We start from the raw sequence: 26,051 nt of genomic DNA on the forward strand, positions 1-26,051 counted from the left end.
TTCCAGTGGCCACAGCCATGACCCTCCCCCACCCCCAGAGAGGGCAGGGGATGGAGTGACATGGACGCCGATCAGTGCTTTGTCTGAGCACTCCTGATGGTGCCAGGCCCCCCAGACCGTCCGCAGGTTGTACGATTCGCGATGGACTTACCCAAAAAAGAAAGCCTTGCCTTCACCCCCCGCCGCAGTGCAGTTGGTGACGTTTCTGCCTGTCTCTCTCTCTGTCTCTCTCCCCCATGTCCCCTCCAGTGGCACGCGTTGTCGAGAGAGGAGCAAGCAAAATACTACGAGCTGGCGCGGAAGGAGCGGCAGCTCCACATGCAGCTGTACCCCGGCTGGTCCGCTCGGGATAACTATGTAGGTGGATCCTTTTTCTCGGGACCGGTCTGCAGGCGGGTGTCCGATGTCCACAGGGACAAAGGGACTGTCAGCTTGATTCCGCCTGCCCTCTGCGGGGACCGTTAGCACCTCGTCCGAGCACCAGGCTCGGAGGGTCTGGTCTTGGCCTCCAGTTTGGCCCCGCCAGCATTCAGGGAGGAGGGACGAGGCTTCTCGGCCGTGGTCCCTGGGCGGCCTTTCAGGGAAGAGGGTGGGGTGGGGTGGAGGGAGGGAGTGTAATTCCTCACAGATCTTCCAGCAGGCCCTTCACCGTAAGAGGGAAAATGGAAACAATTGTCTTATTCCGTGGTGCAGAAGCTGGGAGCCTAGTTCCTCCTGAGGGGCATGATGGGAATATCCCTGAAAGAGCCAGTAGAAGTCATCCTTTGGCAGGGACCCAGCGAGGGCAGGCAAAGGGGGGTGTCTTGTGAGCTGTGTGTTCCTGGACTCTGTCAGCTGCAGGGTTTGCCTAATTTCCTCTCCTGGATTTCAGAAAACACTGTCGGGTGGTCTGTTTTACTAATTGCAATGGAGTGACACTCATGATTCGTCTTCCCTAAACGCTGTCCTCTGCGACCCCTGTCACCTCTCACCATTCTTTCTTATTCTCCATTTTGCCCATTGGCTCAAGTTCTGGGCTCGCTCTCCTCTAGATGGATGAAACGTCTCTTATTTTGCCTGGTGCCTTCGTACCCAGCGTTTGGTTACATGAAGTGATTTTGTCATCCACATCCACTTTGGGGGGCAGTGGGACAGAACTTGTCTGAATGCAGCCACAGGCTCCTCGTCCTGTTCCTTGTTGGGATCTTGGAGCCACGAGCGGTTTTCTGCCAGTCGGCGCTCCTGCCCTCTCTCTCCGTGGGCATCGTCCGTGGAAGGGCTCTCTCCGGATGCGGGTTGAGATCCGTTCCGTCGTTGCTGATCGCAGACTTACTGTGCACGTGGTGTGGTGGGGATTCTGAGCTAAGTCAGACTTATTTACTGGCTCAGAACCTGGCCTCCTCAGCAAGTCACACGGTCCACGGGAACGGGAGTCCTGAGGGCAGGCCGGCTGCTGCGTGCTCTGAGCAGCATCTTCAGGCTTCCTCCCCGTCTATTCTGATCCCTTCACACACGTGCTTGCCAGTCCGCTCTTTGCGGTGTGGATGAGGGAGAGTGGAGAACCCAGACCTTTGGGCTGGGCTCCCACGTGTTCATCACCCCAGCACCCGTCTTCCTCCAGGCCCCGCCGTCCTGAGCTGGCAGCATTGGGCTGCATTCCTCCTGGGAGGTGGGACCAGAGCCCTGTCCCTCGAAGATGGTCACGCCCCGGGCCTGAACTGCTTGGGGGCTTTGCACGTGTCCTCAGCATGTGTGTGGTGGAGAGGCCGGTCGTCTGGGGCTGGGAGGAAGAGCATGAGAACGTTCCTGCTCCCACACAGGCTTGCTGCCCCCCACCCCCCACCCCACCCCCTGACCTCGAGGTGGAGCTCTCCAGCACTAGGCAGGCCCTGCGGCCTCCGCTGGTGCCCACACAGCCCTCCCATGACAGGACAGCTGCTTCCTGACCTGGTTTCGGGTCCGAAATCCTTAGAGGCCAGTTCCAGCTTCTCCCTGCTCCGGACCCAATCCTGGGAGTAACCTGGAATGGCGCCCCAAGAGGAATCCCTATCCCAGCAGGCACGTGGGTGGTGGGGAGGCCGTCCCGTACAGCGGTGCAGGGTGTGCACTGCACACCTGAGTGTGCGATTACCCCTGGGCGCTGCTGCACGGCCCCGGGCGCTGTGCAGGGGGACCTCCCCGCAGGTCCCGGCTGGCTGAGAGCTTCCAGACCTGCAGCCTTTGGTGACGGCTAGAGGGGGTGTTGCCCAAGGCTTTCTGTGAAGTGCTTTCTAGGTTTCGGCAGGTCCACGAGGCGCTTGAAATGACTTCAGCTCCGTTTTACTTTGGAAGGGGTCTGGTGTAGGGGGGACCCCTGATAAGACTTGAAAGTGAGAGGAAGAGCTGGATCTGGAGCTGTAGGAGTTTCCTCTCTTGTCAGTGGTACTGTCAGATGCCTGTCACTGTGGCACATTACTCATGGGTGTGAATGCATCCCTCCCCGCCTCCCTCCCTCCCTCCCTCCCTCCCTCCCTCCCTCCCTCCCTCCTTCCCTCCCTCCCTCCCTCTTTCGCTCCCTCCCTCCCCTTTTCTCCATCTCTCCCTGCTTCCCTCCCTCCCTCCCTCCCTCCCTCCCCCCCCCTTTTCCTCCCTTCCTCCTCTTTCCTCCATCTCTCCCTGTTTCCCTCCCTTCCCCTCCCTCCCTCCCTCCCTCCCTCCCTCCCTCCCTCCCTCCCTCCCTCTGGCCATGCTCCAGGAAACAGCCTGTGGAGTAAGAATCAAAACTTGAAGCTTTTAGGAATTTGATCATGGTGTCATGTTAGTATTTTTAACTGACCTGACATAGAGGTTTAGAGGATTTTTTGGTCATTATAAAGTCCAGAAGGTTCCTCAGGAAGGTTTTCTGTGCCACCCTCGTGCCTCTCACGTTCTTACCTCTCCAGCCGAGTGCCGGAGCCTTCCTGCCGCCAGCGCAGCAGAGTGGGCAGCAGAGTGGACGGGAGCGAGGCCCATTGGGCGTGGGCGGGGCACAGCCTGGAGCACAGCAAACAGCCCTTCCACAGTGACCGTGACCGTGACACCGACCCTGGCCGGGAAGAGCACACGCTTCCCTTTCTAGCTCTGCTGGTTGGGCAGGGAGAGAGCCTAGGCCGTTTGCTCGTCTGGCGTCTTTTCCCCTCCCCCCCCCCGCCTCACCACCGTATTTTAGGCCTTTAAAAAAAAAAAAGAGAGATAATGGGGTATCTGCCTCCCTTAAGATGCAGCCCCTCTTCACTAAATAGTGTTCCTTCATTTCTTCACGCCCCTTCCTGTAGAAGTCTTCAGTCTGAACGTTCTTTCCTCAGTCGTGGACAGCTCAGTCTCTGTCCTAAATGACAGCTTCCCATGGGCAGTGGCATTTTCGGCTGCCTTTTAGAATAGCTTACCAGAGATCGGAAACGGGGGGGCGGGGGGGGGGGACAGCGAATTAACCTTTTGCACTCGGATGTCGAGTGTGACTCGACATGGTTAGCATCGGTAGCAGCTCGTATGTCGAATTGCATTGAATGTATCAATAATTTGAAATATAAAAAAATCCAAATAAATAAGTTTGTATGAAAAGAAACTCCAGTTTTTTATACTACTGCCGCGCTTTGTAAAATCTGGGGTATTTAAAAAATTAAATCCCGAGTAGAATAAAGGAATTGAGAAAAAAGGAAGCGAGTGCAAAGGGTTAAAGATGACTGGGACGCCCTGGGGCATGTGCTGCGCCCCACCGCCCAGCCTGGGCTCCTAACTGAACTGGAACTGGGCCCTCCTGCCTATCCCAAGGTGGCCAGGTGGCACTTTGCTCCTCACGTAGGACAGGCACAAGATGAAGACGGTGGCTGAGGCCCGAGAAGGCACACGGACCCCTTCCTGCCTCCTCCCCCTCCTTCCTTCTTTCCATCCTCCCTCCCTCCCTCCCTGCCTTTCTCCTTCCCTCCCTCTCTTCCATTGTGTATCAGGAACGTAAAATGTTCCCAATGGAAACGCTGAACTGAAGGCCAAGACAAATCCCCAAGTGGCACAGGCCCCACGATCTGAGGAAAGTGGGGCTTTCTCTAGGACAGTGGGCTGTCCGCCCTGGGGTGCAGCTCAAGCTCGGTGGCCTCTCCACCCCGAGTTTCTCCTCGCAGCCCTGGTGCGTGCTCAGGTTTTCTACCCGTCACTGCTCATTTCTCCTCTGGCCTTGACCTCGACATGCCATGAGAACCTTCAGGCGAAGGTAGTTTTTATTTTTTTTTATTTTTAATTTTAAAAATATATATTTTATTGATTTTTTTATAGAGAGGAAGGGAGAGGGATAGAGAGTTAGAAACATCGATGAGAGAGAAACATCCATCAGCTGCCTCCTCCTGCACACTCCCTATTGGGGATGTGCCCGCAACCAAGGTACACGCCCTTGACCGGAATCGAACCTGGGACCCTTCAGTCCGCAGACCGACGCTCTAGCCACTGAGCCAAACGGGCTAGGGCGCAAAGGTAGTTTTTAGATCCTCAGAACATGGAGAGGCGAGACCAGGCCTGTTGTTGGTGACATTTCCTGTGCACCAGGCAGCGAGCCCCTGGACAGGACTGGCACTGATGCGGAGAGGCAGCAGGAGTTTCAGGTCTGCAAGGAGGCAGTCACCCCTACAGAACTCCTGTTCCCACCCGCACCCACAGCCACGCGTGCACTGTCAGGATTCAGGGAGGGTCAGGTTGGAGGGTGTGAGCGACTCGGTGCCGGGCGTCACCCATGATCAGTCACACACCTTCCTCAGAGGCAAGGCAGTCAGTATGTAGGCAGCATGGCTCAGGGGGCCAGGCAGTGGGACCAGGACCCCCTGAGTTCCCATCCTGGCCCCCCGTTGGCTAGCTTTGTGACCTCAGGAAAGTTACGGAACCCCTCTGTGCCTCGGTTTCCTTATCTGTAAGGTTGGAATGGTGACGATACCTGTTGTCCAGGACTGTGTGAGGATGGATGAGTCAGTAGACGTGGCTCACTTAGAATCATGGCTGGCATGTAGTCTGTGCTCAGTAAATAGTAGCTGTGACTACAAGGAGTTTCGTCGTGATGTAGGAGGGGAATGGAGACAGCGCCCCTCTTTAATGAATGTCCACGCAGCAGTTTTAGAAGGAGCTCGGATGATTTCTGGTTCTGTTTCGGCTTTTTTAATTCCCTTTTCTGTCCTTTGAAACCAAGGCTCACACTACAGCTCTGAAAAACCCCTGCTTCCGCCTTTAATTTTTGATTCTGAATGAGGACCTTTTGGCCTTGATAAGAGGTTCAGAGGAGGCAGGAGGCTCTGAGTCTCCACAGCCATCTCAACATTCATTTGTCCGGTGGCGCTAGGCTCATGGGCCCTTCTAGCCCTGCTTGTCCACACCTCCCGTCTCTCCCTCATCCTTTTATGGAATCAGATGCGCCGGGTCAGGTTTGAGGAGGGACATGGTGTGTGGGAAAGAGGTCTCCTTTACCCCATCAATTCCTTCTCTTCTCCTCCTGGGCAGGCGTCCTTGCTGGCTGGCACATAGTTCGTTTGGGCATTAGGGTTAAAGGGGGTGGGGGTTGTAGCTGGTTGGATGGAGAGGAGCAAGCAGTCTGCTCCCCTCCTCCCGCCTCCTTTCCAGGGGCGCCCCGACACCCTCCTCCCACCTGTTACACTTGAAATAATTCCCTGTGTTTTGTCTGTTTGTCTAGGGGAAGAAGAAGAAGAGGAAAAGGGACAAGCAGCCCGGGGAGACCAATGGTAAGTTAGAATAATGCGGATGTGGGGAGGAGCAGATGCAGGGAGGAGCGGATGCAGGGAGGAGCAGCACCTTTGAGGACCACTCTTTTATGTTAGGCTTGGGAGGGGGGGGTGGCAGTAGAAGCTCAAGGCCAGGACATTGTGGGGGGACCCATCTTAGCCAGCCTTTTTGTTTATGCATTTTAATTAATTGCTTCATGACTGCCCTTTTAAAGCTAGTAACATTTATTGTTGCATGAAAAGCACATTGTAATTCTAGTGGAATGTGTTTGGGAATAACTATAGAGCCTATAGCTGGAGAGCAGTAGGCATGCCTATGCGGGTTTATACAGTCTGCTTACTCCGTATGTGTCCGAGCAGGGCCGAGGAGGGGCTAGGGGAGTAGGAGGGGTGTGTGTGAGTGTTTGATATTAACTGGGCTGTTCCTGAATGTTCCGATGCATGCCTTTACAGTGGTAAATTGCACCCGACTTAAATTAAGGAGGTTTGTCATTCTCTAGAAGAAATTAGAAATACTGCATAGGCAATCTCAGGTCCCTTGGAGAAGGCCAGGCTTTTACGAACAACAAAAACATTTTGAAGGCTTTGTATAATTTGTTCTTTTTTTTCAGAACACAGCGAATGTTTCCTAAATCCTTGCCTTTCACTTCCTCCGATTACAGGTGCTAATGTCATTTTGAGTCGTTAAAATAGTTGCTTAAACTGTTTTTTAATTTTTCTTGCCATTATAGTTTGATTAACATTAAACACGTATGACATTTGAACATTCTTTAAAATGACCATCTACTCGGTTTTGTATGTTTCGGTAGAGTATTTTTTTTTCTTCAGTTGCTTTTGTTGTTTCTTTTTCTTTTTATTAATTTAATTTAACTTTTGCTTTGTTTATTTATTTTTCCCATAACAGTTGTTTAAGCAGTAATGACAGTGATCTAGAGTTGAACTAACTGTGCAAATTGAATATGCAGTATTTCTTTAAAAGAGACTGGTTTAAAAAAAAAATGGAAGGAATTCAGTAATAAACCTCCTTAATCTAATGGCATTTTTTTTCATTGCTCCCACTAAGTTTTCTCATGCAAGCATGCATCTGCAGTATGATTTTTTTTTCCTTCGCTTTTTTTTTAATTTTAGTTTTTTTCTTCCTTTTGCTTTTCTGCTCATACTTTGCAAGCCCACTAGCATTTTACTGACTGTACCTGCTTAAATGCTGCTATGAGCTTCTGACTAACTCCTAACAGCTCATTTACATAGCCTGTGTACCTTTATCTGTTCCTCTCTTAATATTAATGAACATAGATTAAAAAAGAAAAGATGAACATTCCAAAAGCTGCAATATCCCAGTACCACAATCCTTTTCTTTCTTTATTTCTTTCTGTTTCATTTCATTTTGTTCTGTTTTTATTTGCAGTATTTTTCTTTTTTTTTTATACTGTTACACTCTAAGAAGAAAAAGGCATGTTACAAACTTAATTCCCTCCTTTGCTTTATTTTCTTCTTTAAGAAAAACAAATTGAGAGAAAAAAACAAAAGTGGAAACGTGTTATTTGAAAGCTACTTGTTCAGTACCTAACCTCCCTGTATTAGCTCAAACCGAATCTGAGACAGTCCTTAATGAAGGGATACTGCAGCTTTATTTGCAACAGCTAATTTCACAAGTTGAATAAGAATGTGATTTTTTTTTTTACCTTTTTTATTATTAAAGAAAGTTAAAAATCGAAAGTCGATATTTTGTAATTAGTAACCAGGTCATTGATTTATTCCCTTTTTTATTTTTATTTTTTTCTTATTTGTATCTTTCTCTTTTCCCCTCCCTCCCTCTCTCTCTCTCTTCCTCTCTCTCTCCCTCTCTCCCTCTCCCTCTCTCCCACATCCTCCTCCTCCTCCTCTGCTCGCTTCTCTCTTGAACTCATTCAGACCTGAGCGCTCCTAAGAAATGCCGAGCGCGCTTTGGCCTTGATCAACAGAATAACTGGTGCGGCCCTTGCAGGTGTGTATAGATTTCCCAGATTCGCTGTGCTGGTTTGCAGCTGGTCTATTCGGTCCTTTCCCCCTCTCTGGCCTGTCGCTTTGTAGCTCTGTGTGTGGATCTTAGGAGACAGGAGGGCGCGGGACACTGCTCTGTGAGGGATGTGCTTGTTCCCCCGCTGCTGCTAGCCAAAATGCCACTGTAAAACAGCATCACCTGTGCCTCCTCGGGTCAGCGACAGCAAACCCCAGCACGCCCCTCCCAGGGAACGTTGCCTGCCAGCCCCCTTGCTCATGACAGCCCGGGACGGGGCGCAGGGACCCCCACCGTAACCCTTGCCTAGGTAGACGCCAACAACGTCGCCTTTCCCCCTCCTCTTCTCTCTCTGTTTTTATTTATTTTTCCCTTGTTTTGTTTTGGTTTTTTTTTTGGTTTCTGGTTGTTGTTTTCTTTTGTGTGTGTGTGTGTGTGTGTGTGTGTGTTTTATCGTTTTATTTTATTTTTTTCTTTTGACTCATAGAAGTCCTTCCCTTTCATGCCCTTGGTGAGGGAAGGAGTGAGTAGAGCCGAGGTGATGCGGAAGACAGGTCAGCTGTAGCTGAGAGTCCGCACGCAGCTGAGCACGACCCACCATTGTGTTGTGTTTTTTTGTGTTTACCTTATGCTAACAGATGCAAATACTCCAAAGAAGTGTCGGGCACTGTTCGGGCTTGACCGACAGACTTTATGGTGCAAACCGTGCAGGTATATGACCACTGCGAGGCCTTTGGGAAAATCAAAGCAATTCTGTCCTTCTGGTACCTTAGTGTGTCAATACATCTGGACCCCGTTCCCGTCTACCCTGCACTGGCATCAATGACTAATGATCCTCACTCTTCCAAATTCCCTTGCTAATTTTACGCTCTCCCCACTTTCTCCTCCTCTCTTTCCCCCCTCCTCTTCCAAATAAGTAACACCTGACCCCGGTGGTAGGGTCTCGACAGCAGCCCCAACAGACCAGGACAGGCGCCCTGCCCTTGTGCTGTGAAAGCCAGCCTCCTGGCTGGCCCAGCCCCGGGAGTGCTCCCGGGGCCCGAACGCCGAGCGCAGAGGGCGCTGGGATTGGCAGCAATAGCATTCCCGTGCACTCGGCGTCGGGGCACTTGGAGACGTGCTCTGGGGCAGGCTTTTTTTTTTTTTTTTTTGGTTTGGTTTTGTTGTTTTGTTTTATGTTAAAAACCCACATCTGTGTGCAGAGGAGCTCGGTAGCTGACATTGTTTTACAGTGCTGCAAAGAAGCATGGCATTGACCGGCAGGCACCAGCTAACAGGGCTGCACGAGGGAGTCCCCCAGGCCCACGCGGCCGTGCTGCTGGCCTGCGGGGCGAACAACACACACATCTCCATTAGAGAGAGAGAGGGGAGAGAGAGAGAGGGATGGAGAGGGAGAGAGAGAGCGTGTTGGTTCCAAAAGGAATCAGAAGCGTCCCTATTCAACCCCCGGGTTCCACCCGCAGGCTCCCATCCAACCTGTAACCTCAGGGAAGGGTTAGGTACTTCCTTCTTGGTGGAGGGATACCAACTAGTGCCTGTCTCCTTTCCTTTCCTTCGATGACCACCTTGGTTAAATTTGTTGTTTCTTTGTTCTGATACAAGCAGTCTTTGAATTTGGAATATTATGATGGTAGGTATCTCAACACCCAAACATGCCTTTCTGTTTGTAGTGCCTCCCCTGTCACGTGTCCCTCTCCTCCATGCCTTTGCCATTTGTTCCGTGTTTAGACGTTAGCTCAGATGTCCATCCCATTACGTGCATGCCCACGACTCCCGTGTCTCCTCCCCTCCCGATGCCTTCCAATCGAGAGACGGGGGCAGTGCCTGGCGTTGACCACACCTTTAGGGGAGAGAGGGCTGGAGAGTTGATGGAGAGGGAAGTCCCCAGGCGACACTCGGCCCAGTGAGTGAGGATGGGGGGCCTCAGGCGGACGCCCACCAGGAGAGGGGTCGATTCAGCCATTCTGCAAGATGGCCGTGTTCAGTCTTCTCTGTGCAACAGAAAAGGGTTTCCTGATGAGGTGGACAGAAGATGTTAGTGTTTCATTAGGACCAGCCCGGAAGACAGGAGCCCCGCTTCCCCTAACTATCCGGGCTGGGGATTTGTGGGGCCGAGTAGGAAGATCACTGGCTGGGGAATCCTGTTCCGAGGCACCCACCATGGCCAAGGCCATGGCCAAGGAGGAGCTAACCACGGGGTCCACTTGGAGAGAGGGTTCCTTACCATCTGTAGAAGTGTGGCCGCATCACACGCACGCCTCGCCAGGTGGACTGTTGCCTGGTTTGTGCATTTTATTTGGGGGAGGCGAGCCGTGGTCCGTGAATCCCTGTTTTGTTTGGATGCGAGGTAGACTTGGCTCTTTTTTTGATTATTATTGAAAGGTCATTGTCACTAACATTGATGGGACGGACATTCCCTGCCTAGACACAGCCCTTACCTAAAGCCATGAAAATTCCTCTGAGGCCAGAGTTTTCATGACATTTTTACCCAAAACAAAAAACAGCCGGAGACCTTGGTAGCTGCTTCGTAAACATGATTTCCTCACCCGCAGCTTCGAGCGGCCCGCCGTCGGCCTGGCTGTGGGTACCAAGGGGTCCTCGTCATTCCTGGGGTCCTTCCCGCCTCAGCACTGTCGGTGGGTCCTAGTGGCCACTGTCTTCTGGCCGGGGGGGGGGGGGGGGGCAGTGTTCGTACCCTAAAAGCTGTTAGCGGATACATTCTTGCTCCTTTTAGGGTGTAACTCGAAACTGGGGTCAGGAAGAATTCTTCCTTTCCCAGTAAACCCATAAGAAGCTAAAAATGGATTTTTAAGAGGCCACTCTTTGATTAGAGATGGAGGCGGGGAGGGTACAAGGAGGGGTTTTGTCCCTTTTTCCCTCAACTTTTCCCAGGATCTGGCTTGCTGCTAAATCACTAGGACAAAATGTGTTTTAAAAAAAGAGAAGTTGAGAACGAGGCCTTTTTCTGGCCCATCAGAAGTGCGTGTGCTCACTGCCGTTTGCTCAGCCACCTCCTAGGAGCATCCCTCTGCCATTCATAGCCTTCACGTCCCATGTCCACAGTGCCCCGCGCGTCCCCACGGCGTGCACGGACACTCCCGTGGCACCGGGAGGGGCGGAGGGGCAGGGAGCACCTGAACCGCTCCTAGCTCCTAGCCGTCACGGCTCCTTGCTCACGACACAGGGTTTCTCATTTTATTTGACATTTGAGCACATTCTTAACAAGATTCTGTTTTGAGCCCACCAAGTTGCTTTTCCCATCTTTTCCTTCTGCCCTAATGTAGCATGGAATGCTGCCTGATGTCCTTCCTTCCTTCCTGTTGTTTTTCCCCTTTCCCTTCTCTCTCATTTCTCCCTGTTGCTTTCTCCATGTTGCTTATGCCCTCCCCCCTCCTCCCCTCTCCCCTTTTAAAATGCATGGACATCTTAGTGTTTTGAGCATGTTTTGATCTGCAGGCGGAGGTGGTTTAAAACTCTTGATTGATAGGCTTATGTATTGATCTTGGGCCTCTAGGATGGAAATAGAACCCACCCTCTATTTCAGTCTCTCCCAGAGGAGAGAAAGGAACCATGTCAATTTGAAGGCGAGGGGGACTGTCCCCCGCTCCCCCAGAGTTCCTTCCACCAGAGAGGGGTGGGTCGACCTTGAGGCCCCCTGCCCAGGGTCTTGGCCTCTGGGAGGCAGGGAAGACCAAGCATGCCCCTCCTATCCTCCCCACCCCACCCCACCCCCCATCCCTCCTCCTGCCATCTCGCTGAGTCCACACCCCACACACACAGGGGCATGATCAGACAGCCCTGGGCTCCGGCCAAGGAGGAGCTCATCACACCCCTTCCTCTCGATGGCCAGTGACCCCTGACAGTGGTTGCCTCAGCCGGGCAGCAGCCTAGTTGCTTTCCAGCGTGGAAAGCCGGCCGGCGCTCACACACTTGTTTTCGGCTGGAGTGTCCCCAGCCCTCTAGTCGCTGTTCCCTGACTAGGTTCTCCTTAGATCAGCTCCTTCCCTGCATCTGCACTGTTTTGATAGCGTGACGGGGGTTGATCCCAGGGTCACCTTAGCTACCCAGTATTGTCCCATCCGACTGGGGTTCACAGTAGGAGAAGCGTTGAGGTCACAGGCTCAGTTTCTTGAATTGATTTCCCCCACCTTCGATGATAAGCAAGAGAGGCTCTGAAATTCCCATTCCTATCCCTTACGTAAACAGGAAGTAGGAAAGGGAGATTCTGGTCTTGGTGCAGGGCAAACAAAAAATTAGCCTCAGTGGTTTCAACACCGGTCAGGACAGCCCAGACCCAGAAGGTCCATGCTGGGACCGACCCCTGGCACTTCTTCTTGTCTCCCTTCCTTGTGACCTGCTGCGCCCTCCAGCTACCGGCCTCGGGGCGCCCCTCCATGCCATCCTCACGTCTCTCCTTCCAGCCTTCTCACTCTGGGGTGAGGGAGGGGAAGACCCCAAATCTTTAAAAAAAATAAAAATAAAAAATCAAGTCTGAATCATAATTTAATCCACAACCTGCAGGCCATACAACCAGTTATTCTCGTTCCTTTGGATCATTTTCTGTTTTTCTTATTCTTCCCCCTTCTCCACCTTTGTTGATCCTCTTCTACCTGTTTTTGGTGGTTTTATTTTTGTTTATTTTCCGTTTTTGTTTTGTTTTGTTTGTTTTTTTAGTTTATTTTGTTTTCTTTTTGTTTCCCCTTCCTCTCACCTGATTCTGACCTCTCTTGATTTGGTGTGGTTCTTAACAGACAAGCCCGACAGCTCTCTGGGCCCAGCAGCCTGGTGGTGGTGGTGGTGGTGGTGGTGGTGGTGGTGGTGGTGGTGTGTTGAGAACTTTAAGCCTCTTGCTAGCGCTGCCTTCAGCTCTGTGGGCTCAGTAGTCAGCATTTGGAGAGTCTCATATTCATATGAGGCACCTGGGAAGGAGCTCTGTCTTTCTCTGTACACACACACACACACACACACACTGTTGGGGGGGGGGGGAGGAGGGGGATGGAGGGGCAGGTCTGATGGGAGAGTGAGGGAATGCTTAAGCCCAAAGAGAAATAATAATTTATTAGTTCATCTCACTTTCTAGCAAATCGATGCCACCAGCTACAGGTGGCATCCAGTAGTCTGCTCAGACATTTGGGCAGGGGTGGGTCATGGGTGTTTAGTGGGGGGAGGGGCAGCAGGTAGGTAGGGGATTCCATACAATCAAGTATTTCGTTTACCAGAGCAGACTTAGGTGTGGGCAGTCGTTACGTGGGCACGGCACCTCGTGGGACTTTAACGGCGCTCTGGCCACGGGCGTGCCGCCTCCGTGGGGCATCCGCTAGGTGACGTCAGCTTGACTCTCTCCCTTGGCACCTCTGCCCGTTATTCACCGACCCCTCTCTCCCCTGTTTCTAGGAGAAAAAAAAAGTGCGTTCGCTACATACAAGGTGAAGGCAGCTGCCTCAGTCCACCCTCTTCAGATGGAAGCTTACTAGACTCGCCTCCTCCCTCCCCCAACCTCCTAGGCTCCCCTCCCCAAGACGCCAAGTCGCAGACTGAGCAGACGCAGCCTCTCTCGCTGTCCCTGAAGCCCGACCCCCTGGCCCACCTGTCCATGATGCCTCCGCCGCCCGCCCTCCTGCTTGCCGAGGCCGCCCACGGCAAGGCCCCCGCCCTCTGTCCCAACGGGGCCCTGGACCTGCCTCCCGCCGCGCTGCAGCCGCCCATCCTGCCCTCCTCGTCTATTGCACAGCCGTCTACATCTTCCTTACATTCCCACAGCTCTCTGGCCGGGACCCAGCCCCAGCCGCTCTCCCTGGTAACCAAGTCTTTAGAGTAGCTTTAGCTTCGTGAGCCCCGCTTGTTTTGTGTAGTGTTTCACTTTGCTTTTCTTGATTTCCTCCCACCCCCCCCCCCTTTTTGGAAGGCTTTGTTTTGTACTCTTAATTTTGTGCCACGTGGCTACATTAGTTAATGTTTATCGAGTTCATTGGTCAATATTTGACCCATTCTTATTTCAATGTCTCCTTTTAAATATGTAGATGAGAGAAGAACCTCATGATTCTACCAAAATTTTTATCAACAGCTGTTTAAAGTCTTTGTAGCGTTTAAAAAATATATATATATACATAACTGTTATGTAGTTGGGATAGCTTAGTTTTAAAAGACTGATTACAAAGCAAAAAGGCAAAAAAAAAAAAAAGCAATTTGGAAGCAGCCCTCCAGAAGGAGTTGGTTCTGTATTATTTGTATTAAATACGAGCTTGCGAACCAATCATTTTACATCCGGTTTTTAAACCACCTGGGCACGACGAATGCAGTGCCGTGACTTTCTTTTCTTCTTCCGTGTGAAACAACTTTTATTGTGATGTTACTTGTTATTGTTTAAATGTACAGAAACAAAGGGTTAAAATGTGTTAATATACCTTGTTCCATGGTGTTGTTCTTTTTTGGGGGGGAGGGGATGCTACTCAACACTTAATGGCATCACAGCGCTGTTGGACCAGTAGTATTTATTGCTTTAGAGATTGCTCGTCGAACCCGTACGTCGTCCCTTTTAAAATATGTTTTCCTTTTTTCTTGGAACTGTATAAAGTCTTTTTCCCCCCCTTAGCATCAGCATCTTATATATAACAACTCATTTGTACAAGGTTTTTAAGTTTATATATAAAATGTGTATATATTTTTTGTTTCCATTTTCGACTTTTTTTTTTCTGTATGAAACCCAGATGCCGCCAAATGGACATGAATAGTTGCATTAAAGGATCAGTAGCATTAACAAAAGTTGCTTTAAAAGCCATTATGTGAAACAAGACTTGAAAATTAGCGAGGGAATTTTAGCGACGCTGTTTGAGCAACGACGGGAACGTCCCCGTGTCCCCTTTGAACTCAGTCGAATGCCCTGCGCCCCGAGGATGTGGACTGACTGCGGAACTTGATGTGCCAAAATTCTCAGTGACTCTAGCTTTCTCCCTCTTTTCGATGCTGTAATTTCCGTTCACCATGTTTTGCTGTGATGTTACATAGGTAGATCTGTGTGTAGTTTTAATGTCACCTATAACAAGATGTGTTTGGTAGCAGATTGTCCAGAAAAGCATTTTAAATGAAGAGGTATAAACCCTTAAGGGCCAAAATTCTGTATATTAGATTACTCTTAAAGGAAAAACCAGCTACCGCTTCTGTGTACCCGTACGACATACGAGGAGGTGGCGAACTTTAAAAATAAACAAAACCTAGGCATGTTGATGTTGCAAAATGCTGTATAAAGCTGAAACCTGTTCATTCAGTGCCATTGTAGTTGACATGAAGCGATTGTAAAACTGTCTCCGATTTTCCTCTGGTTTATTAAGATGCTAACGATAACATTTTTTTGTGTGTGAATACTTTGAATGTTTCCTAACAGTTGTGATGTTACTGTTCCGTTTTATGCTCTTATTCCAGTTTCATTTCTAATGGTTTGGAAGCCATTTTTGTAATGAATAAATGTTCATGCTGTACAGTATCTGTAGCATGCCGTGCTGGGTTAATAAAAGCAACTTAGTGTGTGCAGACGAAGGCTGGTCACGCGTGTCTGTGATTTGCATTTTATCTCCAGGGAAACAGGATCTGCCTGCTGGAAGCTGAGATCCCGGGGCTGGTACGGGTGGTGGGTGGTGACTCAGGTGCCAAGACCTGGTCTCGAACCCTTTCGAGGGGTTGATTCTCCCTTCCCTGTTCGGCATACTCTGTCCCTGTAAGTTCATTTCTGAACGCCAAGCACAGTGACAGACCACATGTGTCACCCTCTGGCTGTGAAACGGTCGCTCCCCTACAGCCCAGTTGTCTCCCACTCACAGTATCGGGCCCAAGGGATTGAATTCTGGGTAATGGGACAGTTCACCGGGAGTGGATTAGAAAACGCATCCGTCCCCTTTAAGGACCATCGATGGGAATGTATCCTAAGTTCTTCCCACGAGTTGTGTGCAGGCAGGGGTCCCAGGGGTCAACTCGAAACCCTTCCTCGGGCAGTGAGCGACTGTCGAGAAAGTTGGATCGAGATGGTTTCCCTAAGGTTTGTACAGAGGAGTCTTTGGCTCTGCCCGGGTCAGGGTGCAAGGTCGTTACCATCACCAATGGACCGTGGTGAAGATCTGCCTAAGGTTTCCATGGCGTTCACTTCTCAGCTGACTAGGAGGGACGATATATATGGTGTTCACTTCTAGAACAAGCAGACCTTCAGAGGAGTGATTTCAGGGCCATCAAGCTGTCCCTGTCACCGCTGTGGTTAGGCAAGGTCACACAGTGTAGTCATCAGGACCGTAAAGTCCGTCCGAAGCTCCGCTTTCTGCCTGCTTGTTCTTATTTTGTGAAATCTCTGTATTTTGCTTTTGCTTTTAGCTCTGTATTCCCAGGGAGGAGTGATTCTGGGGTCCTGGCCCAATTAGTTCGCACACTGACCCCCGAGTGACCTTTGAAAACACAGATGAGAACGATATTTGCAGCAGCACGTGGCGTGGGAGCTGCCCCTGTGCGTCCTCTCATTCCAGCCCCACACCTGAGGGGGTGTTATTCTCCCTCCACCCTCTGCTTTATGTTCTGAAACCCGGTTTAGACACTCAGGGTTTGTGTCTTGTCCAAGGTCATGGAGCATGAAGGGTGGTGGAGCTGGGATTTAAAGTCACCTCCGACTCCCAGCCTGTGCTCGTGAGGCAGGTGTGCCTCCCGCACAGTCAGCGTGGTCCTCCTGCCGCGATGGGGCGGGCCTGAGCTGCGCCTGGCGCCCCTCCTCCGCCCTGCACTCACTTCCTCTCTAGCCGGATGGAGGGGAGGTCAGCTTCCTTAAAGCCTTTTCCTTTTCCACTTTCAAAGATGCCGTTTCCTCTGCCGGGAAGGATCGGCTCTGCTCCTGCGCCCGCTCCCCGCTTCTACCTGGACACTCCTCGCATCCTCAGGCCTCAGCAGAGACGGCGCCGTAGACAAGGGTGGGTGACGTCTCCCCAGTATGCTCCACAGCTTTCTGCTCTCCCCTCCCTTTAACCTCTCCCCCACGGTCCTGTCATGTGGCACCACTCCGTGCTGTTGGCATTTTGCGCACAAAATTCTTAGTGGTGGGGGCCTGTCCAGGCATTGTAGGGTGTTAGCATCCCTGGCCTCTCCCCACTAGATGCCCTCCTCCCCCACTAGTCATGACAACCAGAAATGTCTCGACATTGCCGGGTGGCCCCTAGGGGACAAAAGTGCTTGTGGGTGGGAACCGTTGCTCAGAGAGCCCTCCAGGATGGCTGTGGCTTCTGTGTTCACTGCCCTGTACTGGGGTCCTGGTTCAGAGCCGTGCGCACAGGGGGTGCTCCATATATATTTGTTGGAGGAAGGAATGAACAAAGTTGGCCAACTCTGCACCCGTATTGTGGGAAGAGGGGAATGGAAATTTCCCATAATGCTTTCAAATTTTGTGTTCTCGGGACTTCCAAGGTGTCAGTCACTTCCATAATCCTTTCAGCCATGCTGGAATGTAACTCAGTGCCCTTGTTACCAAGCCCCCCGCACCACCCCCCCAAAAAAAATGCCCAGGTGGGAGTGGGGTCGGTCCCTCTGCCGCTCTGCCAACAGCCGGCATGCAGATCTCTGTAAAAGTCAAAATAGTAGACCACCTAGTCACATGCTTTCTGCTCTCCCACCAACATCCGATATACCTTAGGGATCTTCTTTAACCCTAATATGGACCCCCGCCCCCACTACCCCACCCCAACTCATCTCATTGTCTGCAGACCAGGTTCCAGTCTCCCAAATGGCAGCCCAAGCCCTTGCCCTTCAGCACCCCTGTGTCCATCAGCGTGGTTTCTAAAGCTTCAGGAGTTTGTTTTAAACTGAGCAGCTCCCTGTTGCACCCATGAAAAATGGGTCTGTGGGGTTTGGGGTACTGAGAAACCCCGAGACAACATGTAGGAGCCCGTAACTCTCAGCCTCTGAACCACACGTTACTGCCACGTGATGGGGCCTGGCCAAGTCAGTTTGCCTATTCGGAGAGAGTATTAGTTTCTTGTGGCTGCTGTAACAAATTAACACTAACTGGCTGGCTTCCATCAGCAGCTGTCACAGCTCTGGAGGCCAAAGCCCGGAAGCAGGTGCGTCCTCCCTTCAGACGTTTTAGAACCTCATCTGTTCCATGTCTCTTCTAGCTTCTGGTGTCTGCCTGTAATCCTGGGTGTGCCTCCTCTTTTAGCCAAATCACTCAAATCTGTACCTCTGATTTCATATCACTGCCTTCTCTGTGTCTGTCCCCGAAGTCCCTCTCCTAAGGATACGTGTGATTGTATTTGCAGCCCACCTAGAGGACCACAGACAAGCCACTATCTCAAGGTCATTGACTTAATCATATGTTTTGCCATTTGTAATAATACCGGTTCTAGGATTAGGATGTGGGCATGTATTTTAGGGAGCCGCCTTTCAGCCTATGATAGAAACGTTTGCCGATTCTGGGACAGGTGCAATCTTGGCACAGGACCCTCCAGAATGGGCTGTTGGTGGGTGGTTTTGGAGAAGGCTGTGCGAAAGTGATGACTATAGTAGGCGGTTTTGCATTTCAGATAATAGCAGGCGCACTTGTATTCTTGTGATTTGGATGCATACAGGGTCAGGAGGACCTTTCATGCGATCCAGGATTTGATGAGAGGAAGCACCTGGGAGGAAGGCAGTGCACCTGAGCTTAGAGAATCCTCTGTCCAACACCCTCACTGTGTGTCCTTGGGCGATTCCTCCATCTCTCTGAGCCTCTGTCTTCAGCTAGCAAGTGGCGACCGAGTCCTTGTTCTGGGATTCTTAGGAGGGCTAGAATGCAGAGACCTGGAAGAGCAAATACTAAAAGTGTTTATTGTTATAAAAGCAGAAGGCTCGTCACAACTGCTTGTTTTCCTCATTTCTCTTTGGGATTCTTCTAGTCCTGCTCTTGGAACTCAGGTTAGAGAATCACAGAGATCTAGACACATCCTCATTGTCAGGGGACCCTGGCCCGGGATGCTGGACTCATCTACAGTCATTCATCTTACCTGAAACTTCATGAGCCCTGTGACAGTTTCTTCTACCTTTTGGGGAGCTGCAGCTCTGGCTGGGGTGCTTTTTTGTGGTACATAAACGTGTTCTTAATTAAGGCCCTTGGGAAAGAAACGAAGGAATAGCCTAAACATCTCTTGCGAGCGGGAATTACTAATAAGCAGGCCCTTAGGTTTGATTTTCTAAAGGGGCCCCATCTGGTGTCGGCTTCCTCAGCTCTCACTTCAGATCAGGCCCAGCCTTCCCGGCACGTGGTGATGGCCAAGGCCGGCAGGAGTCCTGGCATGCCTGTGCGCTGTGCGGGTGAACTCTGGCCCTGGAACGTGTGGCTTCCTGAAGTTGGCAGTTTGCGAGGACACTTGATAGGAGCTCTGAGTAGGCACGTTGATTGACTGGTTGATTGGTTGATTACTCATGCATTCATTCAACAGCGATTTCTCCGACACATTTGCATCAGGGACTTTGCTCGGCACAGACACAAGGGTCGGGGAGGAGGTCAGCTTGGTCTCCGTTTTACCCCCCGCCGAGCTCAGTCCTACACCATCCTTCAGGCTGGAGCCTTTAAGGAAATGAGCCACCACCATTCCGGAGGCCTGGGCAAGCTGCTCACCTGGGAAGCGACTTTCCATCAGCATAATGACAGGAGGATGTGCTAAAAACTCCACCTGTGCTTCTCATGTAATCCTCCTGGGGGTCAGAAGTGCTTTTATGTTCATTTTATAAATGTAGAAAGTCACGCTTAGGGAGGCGCGTAGGTGGGGAGCACTGAGCCCAGGGTTTGAACCCAGGCAGCCTGGCTTGGGAGCCTGCGTAGCTGAAAACGCAGGCCATCTGAGGAGCTGGAGGGAGGTGCATGGTGAAGCTAATGTGATTCGAGGCCTTTGCTAAGAGACCAGGTGTTCTCTCTCTGTCTGTGCGCAGGTTTTTCTCATGCTGGTTTCTGTGCTCGCCTTAACCATAAAGGCGGCTGATAATTGCATGGATTGAGCTCTATTTTTGGACTCAGCAGAAGTTGTAGAACTCTAGAATTGGAAGGAAATTAGAAGTAATGTGTATTCCAATATTGTACATATATATTAGGTAGGTTTCTCAGGTTGATAAGTTAGGAAATTTATTTAATGGACCAAGATCAGCATTTTAAAAATATAGAATGGAATGATATAAAATCTATTGCTTTGCCCTCATTATATTTCAGCTTAAAGGAAGTCTCCCGGATTGGTCAGAATAGGCTAGACAGAGATTTTCAACCTTTTTCATCTCATGGCACACGTAAACTAATTACTAATATTCTGCGGCACACCAAAAAATATATTTTTTGCCGATCTGACAAAAAAATATTTTATTCATTCGCACCTGATAGCTATTGCTGTGTTGGCTGTTGTCTTTTTCTATTTATTTATCGGATAATCTAAGGGGAAAGAGGTCAGTGCCCCTGAGTAAATAGTCAGGTATTGCACGTTTTAAAAATTCTTGTGGCACACCAGTTGAAAATCACTGGGCCAGACTATGCTGCTATTAAAAAACAGACCCGAAATATCAATAGCTTAACCAAAGTTTACTTCTCAGCCAGCTCAGAGACGCCTTCCAGCCCCATGGACAAGGGAGAGAACGGAAGACCAACAGGCCATCTTATTGACATGGAAGCGACCAACGTCACTTCTGCCCATATCCCATTGCGTAGAACTCAGTAGCAAGGCCAACCTAACTACAGAGGGGGCTGAGAAATGTTGAGAAGCACACAGCTATGAATGAGCACTAATAACCTAACCCATACCTTCCTTACTGGCCCTCTTCTTCTTAATCAGAGCACCCCTTTATCACGTTTATAACACTGCCTGACGTATATCACACACACATGTGAAGTCATGTGCTTATTTATTTGTCTTCCTGTTTATTGTCAACCTTCCCTTCTCTCTGGACCAGGGGTTGTCAAACTATAGCCTACAGGCCAGACCGGGCTGTTTTTGTAGGGCCGTGAGTTAGGAACAATTTTACATTTTTAACGAATCGCAAAAGAATGATTTTCAACAGAGACTGTTTGTGGCCCATAAAGCCTAAGATATTTACTATCTGGCTTTTTACAGAAAAGCCTGCCAAGCCCACTTTGCCTCCCACTCTATCCACAGAACCAAGAACAGTCTAATACCTAGTACGTGCTCAACAGATACCGTTAATGAGTGAATGAAACTTATTTTTAAAGAGTGTCTTCTGATGTGCAAAAGTTTTTCCTTTTAATCACGTCTAACTGATCAATCTTTTATGGTCAATGCATTTAAATCTCACTTAAATATTTTATCACTCCAGATTTATGAGCATATTCTCCTTCTAGAAGCGATATTGTTCTACCTTTCATATGTAGGTCTGTGATCCACCCGGCATTGATTTTGGTGTATGAGGTTGAGTGTTGAATTGAGTGTTGGAGTTCTTGGGTTCCCCAAGATGAAAATCGAGAGGAAATTTCAGAGAAATTTCCAGACAGCTTTTATTAAGCTTATGCTCGAGCACAAGGGAGGCAGCACAGAGGAAGGGAAGGTCCTCTGAACTGGCTTGGGGGCTGGCTCTGCTTGGCTGCTTTTATGAACTGGGGACAATGTGGGCTTGCATGAAAAGACAGGCTTTGTGAAAATGGTGTGCTTGTGGAATTTTCCATGTCCGGGTAGGAAAAGCAAGTGGTTAGAAGGGAGATAAAATTCTGCTTTTTTTTTTTTTTTTTTTGAGCAGGGAGTAGAGGGGTGGTGATATTCTGTGGTCAGCTTATCCTTCTGGACACCTGGCCTTAACTTGACTTCCTGGCTACCTGGTATTTTTCCATTCCTGGGCCCAAGTTCCTACCTACACTGTCCCAATATGAGACAGGGGTCAAAATTCATTTTTGCCTATGTGGTCATGTGTTTGGTCTAGCATAATTCAAATGACAGTACAGTTGTGTATCTATTTTTGACACTCTATTCCATTGATCTTTTCCTACCTTGGTGCTAATACCACACTCTTTTAATTACTCTATCTGTGTAATAAGTCTTGCTATCTGTCATATAAGTCCTTCAGTTTTGTTCTCTATCAAGACTATCATGACTTTCTTGGCCCTTTGCATCTCCATATAAATGTTAGAATTAGCTTGTCCATTTCCACACACACAGACACAAACACACAACCTGCTGGACTTGTCAATATGATTGTGATGAAGCTGGTGTACAATTCAGGGAGAACTGATGTCTTAACAATATTGAGTCTTCTAATCCATGAACATAGTCTACCCCCCCCCCCCCATTTATCTAAGTATTCCTAATTCCCCTCAACAATGTAATATTAGTTTGGTGGGGCTGCCATAATAAAATACATAAATGGGATGGCTTCAACACAGAAATTTATTATCTCACAGTTCTGGAGGCTAGAAGTCCAAGATCAAGATGTTGGCAGTTTTGGTTTCTTCTGAGACGTCTCTCCATGGCTTGCAGTTGGCCACCTTCATGCTGTGTCCTCCCATGGTCTTTCCTGTGTGTGTGTTGGTATCCAAATTTCTGATAAGGACACCAGGCATATAGGATTAGGGCCCACCGTTATGACCTCCTTTTACTTTACCTCTTTAAAGATCCTATGTCCTCATACAGTCACAATTTGAGCAACAGGGAGTTAGGACTACAACCTATGAATTGGGGGTGGGGAGCGGGTATGCAATTCAGCTCATAACAAATGTTTTATAGTTTTATGTGTAGAGGTTTTGCTCATCTTTCATTAAATTTACTCCTAGATATTGAATGAGTTTTGAAATGATCATAAGTAGTATTTAAACATTTTTATGTTCTAATTGATTGTTGCTAGCATGTATTATTGTACTTGATTTCTGTATATGACCGTTTATCCAAGAGTTTTGCTGAATTTGAGTATGAATTCTAATAGATTAGTTATAGCTTCTTTTGGATGTTTCTACCCACACAATTATATTATCTGCAAATACTGACAGTTTTATTTTTTTTCTTTTCCACCTATATACTCCCCCCCTTTTTTCCTTTTATGGTACTGGCTAGAGCATCCAATAGAATATTGAATAGGAGTGTGGGATATTGAATTTCTTTGTCTTTTGTTTTTGTTTTTTACTAAGGGAAAAATATTCACTATTTTACTATTAAGTATAGTGTCAGCTGTGATTTTATAAATACATGTTATCAAATTAAGAAAATTCTTTTCTAGTTTAGTTTGTTTAGAGTGTTTTTCACAAATTCACCTAAAAAGTGAAAAGGCAAGCCACACTTAGGAGCTATTTGTAACATTTATCTGACAAAGGACCAATTGATATCTACTAGTATAAGTATAAAAATTTCCTAAATACTTCCCTGACCGAGTGGCTCAGTTGGTTGGAGCATCACCCTGTACACCAAAAGGTTGCGAGTTCAATTCCCAGTCAGGGCACATACCTCGGTTGCATTTCGATCCCCGGTCGGGGTGCATATAGGAGACAACTAATGGATGTTTCTCTCTCACATCGATGTTTCTCTCTCTCTCTAAAAATCAATAAAAACATATCCTCGAGTGAGGATTTTAAAAAAAAGGAAAAAAGTTCCTAAAAATCAATTGGAATGAGCAAAACACAAAAATGACAAAAAATGAGAACTGGTAATTCACCAAAAAAGGATGTCTCCATAGCATATGTTTAACTTTAGTAGATGATTTTAGCAGCTCCATTTATAATGGCCCCACACTGGACATAACCTAGCTGTCCATCAGTAGTAGAATGGATAAGTGATAGTTTTCATACAATAGATGGGTAGTTCTCATCCAGTGCATCCAAGATTTCTCTGGATTTTTTTCATGGATGATATTTGCTCCATTCCACTGAAATGCCGATTGTGCCATTGGCTGAGTGAGGCAGGGAAAGGCCTCTCGATTGTGTGTATGGCATGGAGCCGGTAGGTAATGAAAGACTAGCTATGATTACAGTCCGGTGGCTGTGCAGAACCTTGGGAGCATGTCATCACAGGTAACAGTCATGAAACGAGCCTTTTGAAAAAAAGTTTAGTGCCCCCCCTTTCACCTGACTTCCGACTTCCGAAGAAATCAGGTTCAGCAACTAACGTCCTCTGGATTCTCAACGTAGCGATGGCTGCTAACTTAAGACAAGCTCTGCAGTGCCCTCCGCCTCACCCCATTCCTGTTTCCTTTATGACACCAAGTGTAGAAGGAAATTCACCGTGAAAAAATGTGGATGGAGTAGGGCTTCTGGAATGGTCTCTAAGGATAAATAATACAAGATTAAATTTCTATTAATACGTTTTCAGGCAAGGCCCTGCTAGAAACGATTCTAGTGTCTATATTTGCTTTCCAGGATGCAAAGGTTGAAGGGGAGGGTGGAAATGGGAAATTGTGGGCGTGTTGGTGAAATCAGAACCTACCCTTGGTGTCAGGGTGTGGAGGGGGCTCCTTGTGTAGCCCCCATCCCCTCCTGGGGCATCAGAATTCCCAAGAGGGATCAGTTCTATCCTTCCGACTGGGAAATCCAAGAGTAGGCAAGAGCAGCTGCTCTGAATGGAATCAGACTATCTCTTTAAGAGCTGGAAAGAGGGGCCAACGGAAACTGAAGCTCGGAGAAGGGCCCCAAGAGTGCCTTGCCTGAAGCCACACAGCTGGGTGCTGGCAGGGTCTAGGCTAAATGCCATGATTCCCTGCTATCTAGACCAGGGATCTTTCCAGGAACCACCTGCTGCCTGGAATTCTCTCCTCGCTGGCTTTGATGTGGGGAATTTTCATTCCGCCGCCAGCTCTGAGACTTGTTCCCAATGCCGGGTTGGTGTCCAGATTTATGGACTCCAATGTGGCGGAGGACTGGAGTGTGGAGTTCTCAGAAATACAGCAGCCACCTGTTAGCAGGCACCCCGACGTGCCAAGCACCACACTAGGCTCCCGGGCATCTGGCACAGCACGCATTATTTTATTTGTTCTTCACCCAAATGCTCTGATGGAAGCCTTCCTACTTCCCTTGCCCTGGGAAGGGGCTAAGTAACGTGTGCAGCTGGAAAGTGGCAGAGCTGGGGTTAAAAATGGGACAATGACTAGAGAGCTCATTCTCTTCAACTACTGACTGAATAAGAATCTTTAAAATATATATATACTTGTTATTAATTTCAGAGAGGAAAGGAGAAGGAGAGAGATAGAAACAGGAATGATAGAGGATCATCTATTAGCAACCCGGGCATGCATCCTGACCAGAATCGAACCCTGACCTCCTGGTTCATAGGTTGACACTCAACCACTGAGCCATGCCTGCTGGGCCGAACAAAAATCTTAAGGAGAGACTGAGTCCTGCCATTTCCCTGAAGTTTGTGAAAAGCTGTTGGGACTATGCTGGACCAGGACATCTGTCCCCTTGGGAGAAATGGGGCTGCCCCTTTGGGAACCTTACGTCCCGTGGGTGACATACCCGTGGGTGCCATACCCTCGAGTGAGGGTGGTTGCTGCAGGAGGCTACTAACTGGCCCCGATGCCGGGGCTAAGAGGGCCTGGATGGGTCTCTTTCCCTTGCATCACAGCTGTGGGGAGCCTGGGGGTGAGATCACAGCCAGTCCAGCCCTGGGTGCAACCCCGATGGTGATGGGAGGTCAGGTGGATACCAGGTCCGGCATGTGGGGGTTCTGATTGCAGCTCGGGCGCCTGAGAAGGAGAGGGCGCCTTGGGAGCAGATGCCCGGCCTCTGCCGACCGTCGGCCTCTGTTCTCCTCGGGGAAGGGGCCGGGCCACCAGGCCGCATCCTCTCACCCGTCCGTCCCTCCACCCGCCTCCACCTTATATAATGGCACATTATACAACAGCGCAAAGCAGGTGGTATTTTTAAAGACAGCAAGTGAGCATTTTTTTGGCCTAAATTTGGGAATGAAACAGATGGATTTTTAAGACTCTGGGCTTCTCCTATGAATAGTCACCGTTGTTCTCTGCTTTTAAACACCCGTCTCAAGACTACCTCCAGCAGCCAATCAGCACTCTATTTAATTATAACAAAATTCTTAGCTCTGTCTGCTGCTGCTCGGACAAGTGGGGGGCACTGGATCAATTTCTGGAGCCAGGCAGACTTGCCAACAACAATTTTCCTTTTCCCAGAGGGCCTCCGGGACCCGGAGCAGGTTCCAAGGCCTTCCTCTCCTCTTGCTCGGCGTGGGCTCCCTGACAGCGAGTTTAAAAGGGGTTACAGAGAGGCAGATAAATGCTGGGCTTGTTGCAGCCTTCCTGACAGCGCCGACCCCCACGCCAGTGAGCTCATGCCCGCCTCATTATGGTCGGTGCCAGATTTTTTCCATTAACAGGTAATTGAGTAGAAACTAAAATAAGCGAAGTTTGTTTCATCCCTGGGA

At 49.3% G+C, this 26,051-nt stretch overlaps 1 protein-coding gene across 1 annotated transcript in view; it reads left to right on the forward strand.

Moving 5' to 3' along the window:
- The window catches only part of TCF7L2 (transcription factor 7 like 2), a 197,608-nt gene extending 182,357 nt beyond the window's left edge, over positions 1–15,251 (forward strand). Inside the window, 5 exon segments of the mRNA XM_079793814.1 lie at positions 250–357; positions 5,663–5,711; positions 6,323–6,373; positions 7,623–7,695; positions 13,102–15,251. Of these exon segments, the coding sequence (XP_079649940.1) occupies positions 250–357; positions 5,663–5,711; positions 6,323–6,373; positions 7,623–7,695; positions 13,102–13,525 (705 nt within the window). The 3' untranslated portion in view covers positions 13,526–15,251.
- The last annotated feature ends 10,800 nt before the right edge of the window (positions 15,252–26,051 follow it).

This window comes from Cnephaeus nilssonii, assembly GCF_951640355.1.
Source record: "Cnephaeus nilssonii genome assembly, chromosome: 16".
Classification (NCBI taxonomy): domain Eukaryota; kingdom Metazoa; phylum Chordata; class Mammalia; order Chiroptera; family Vespertilionidae; genus Cnephaeus; species Cnephaeus nilssonii.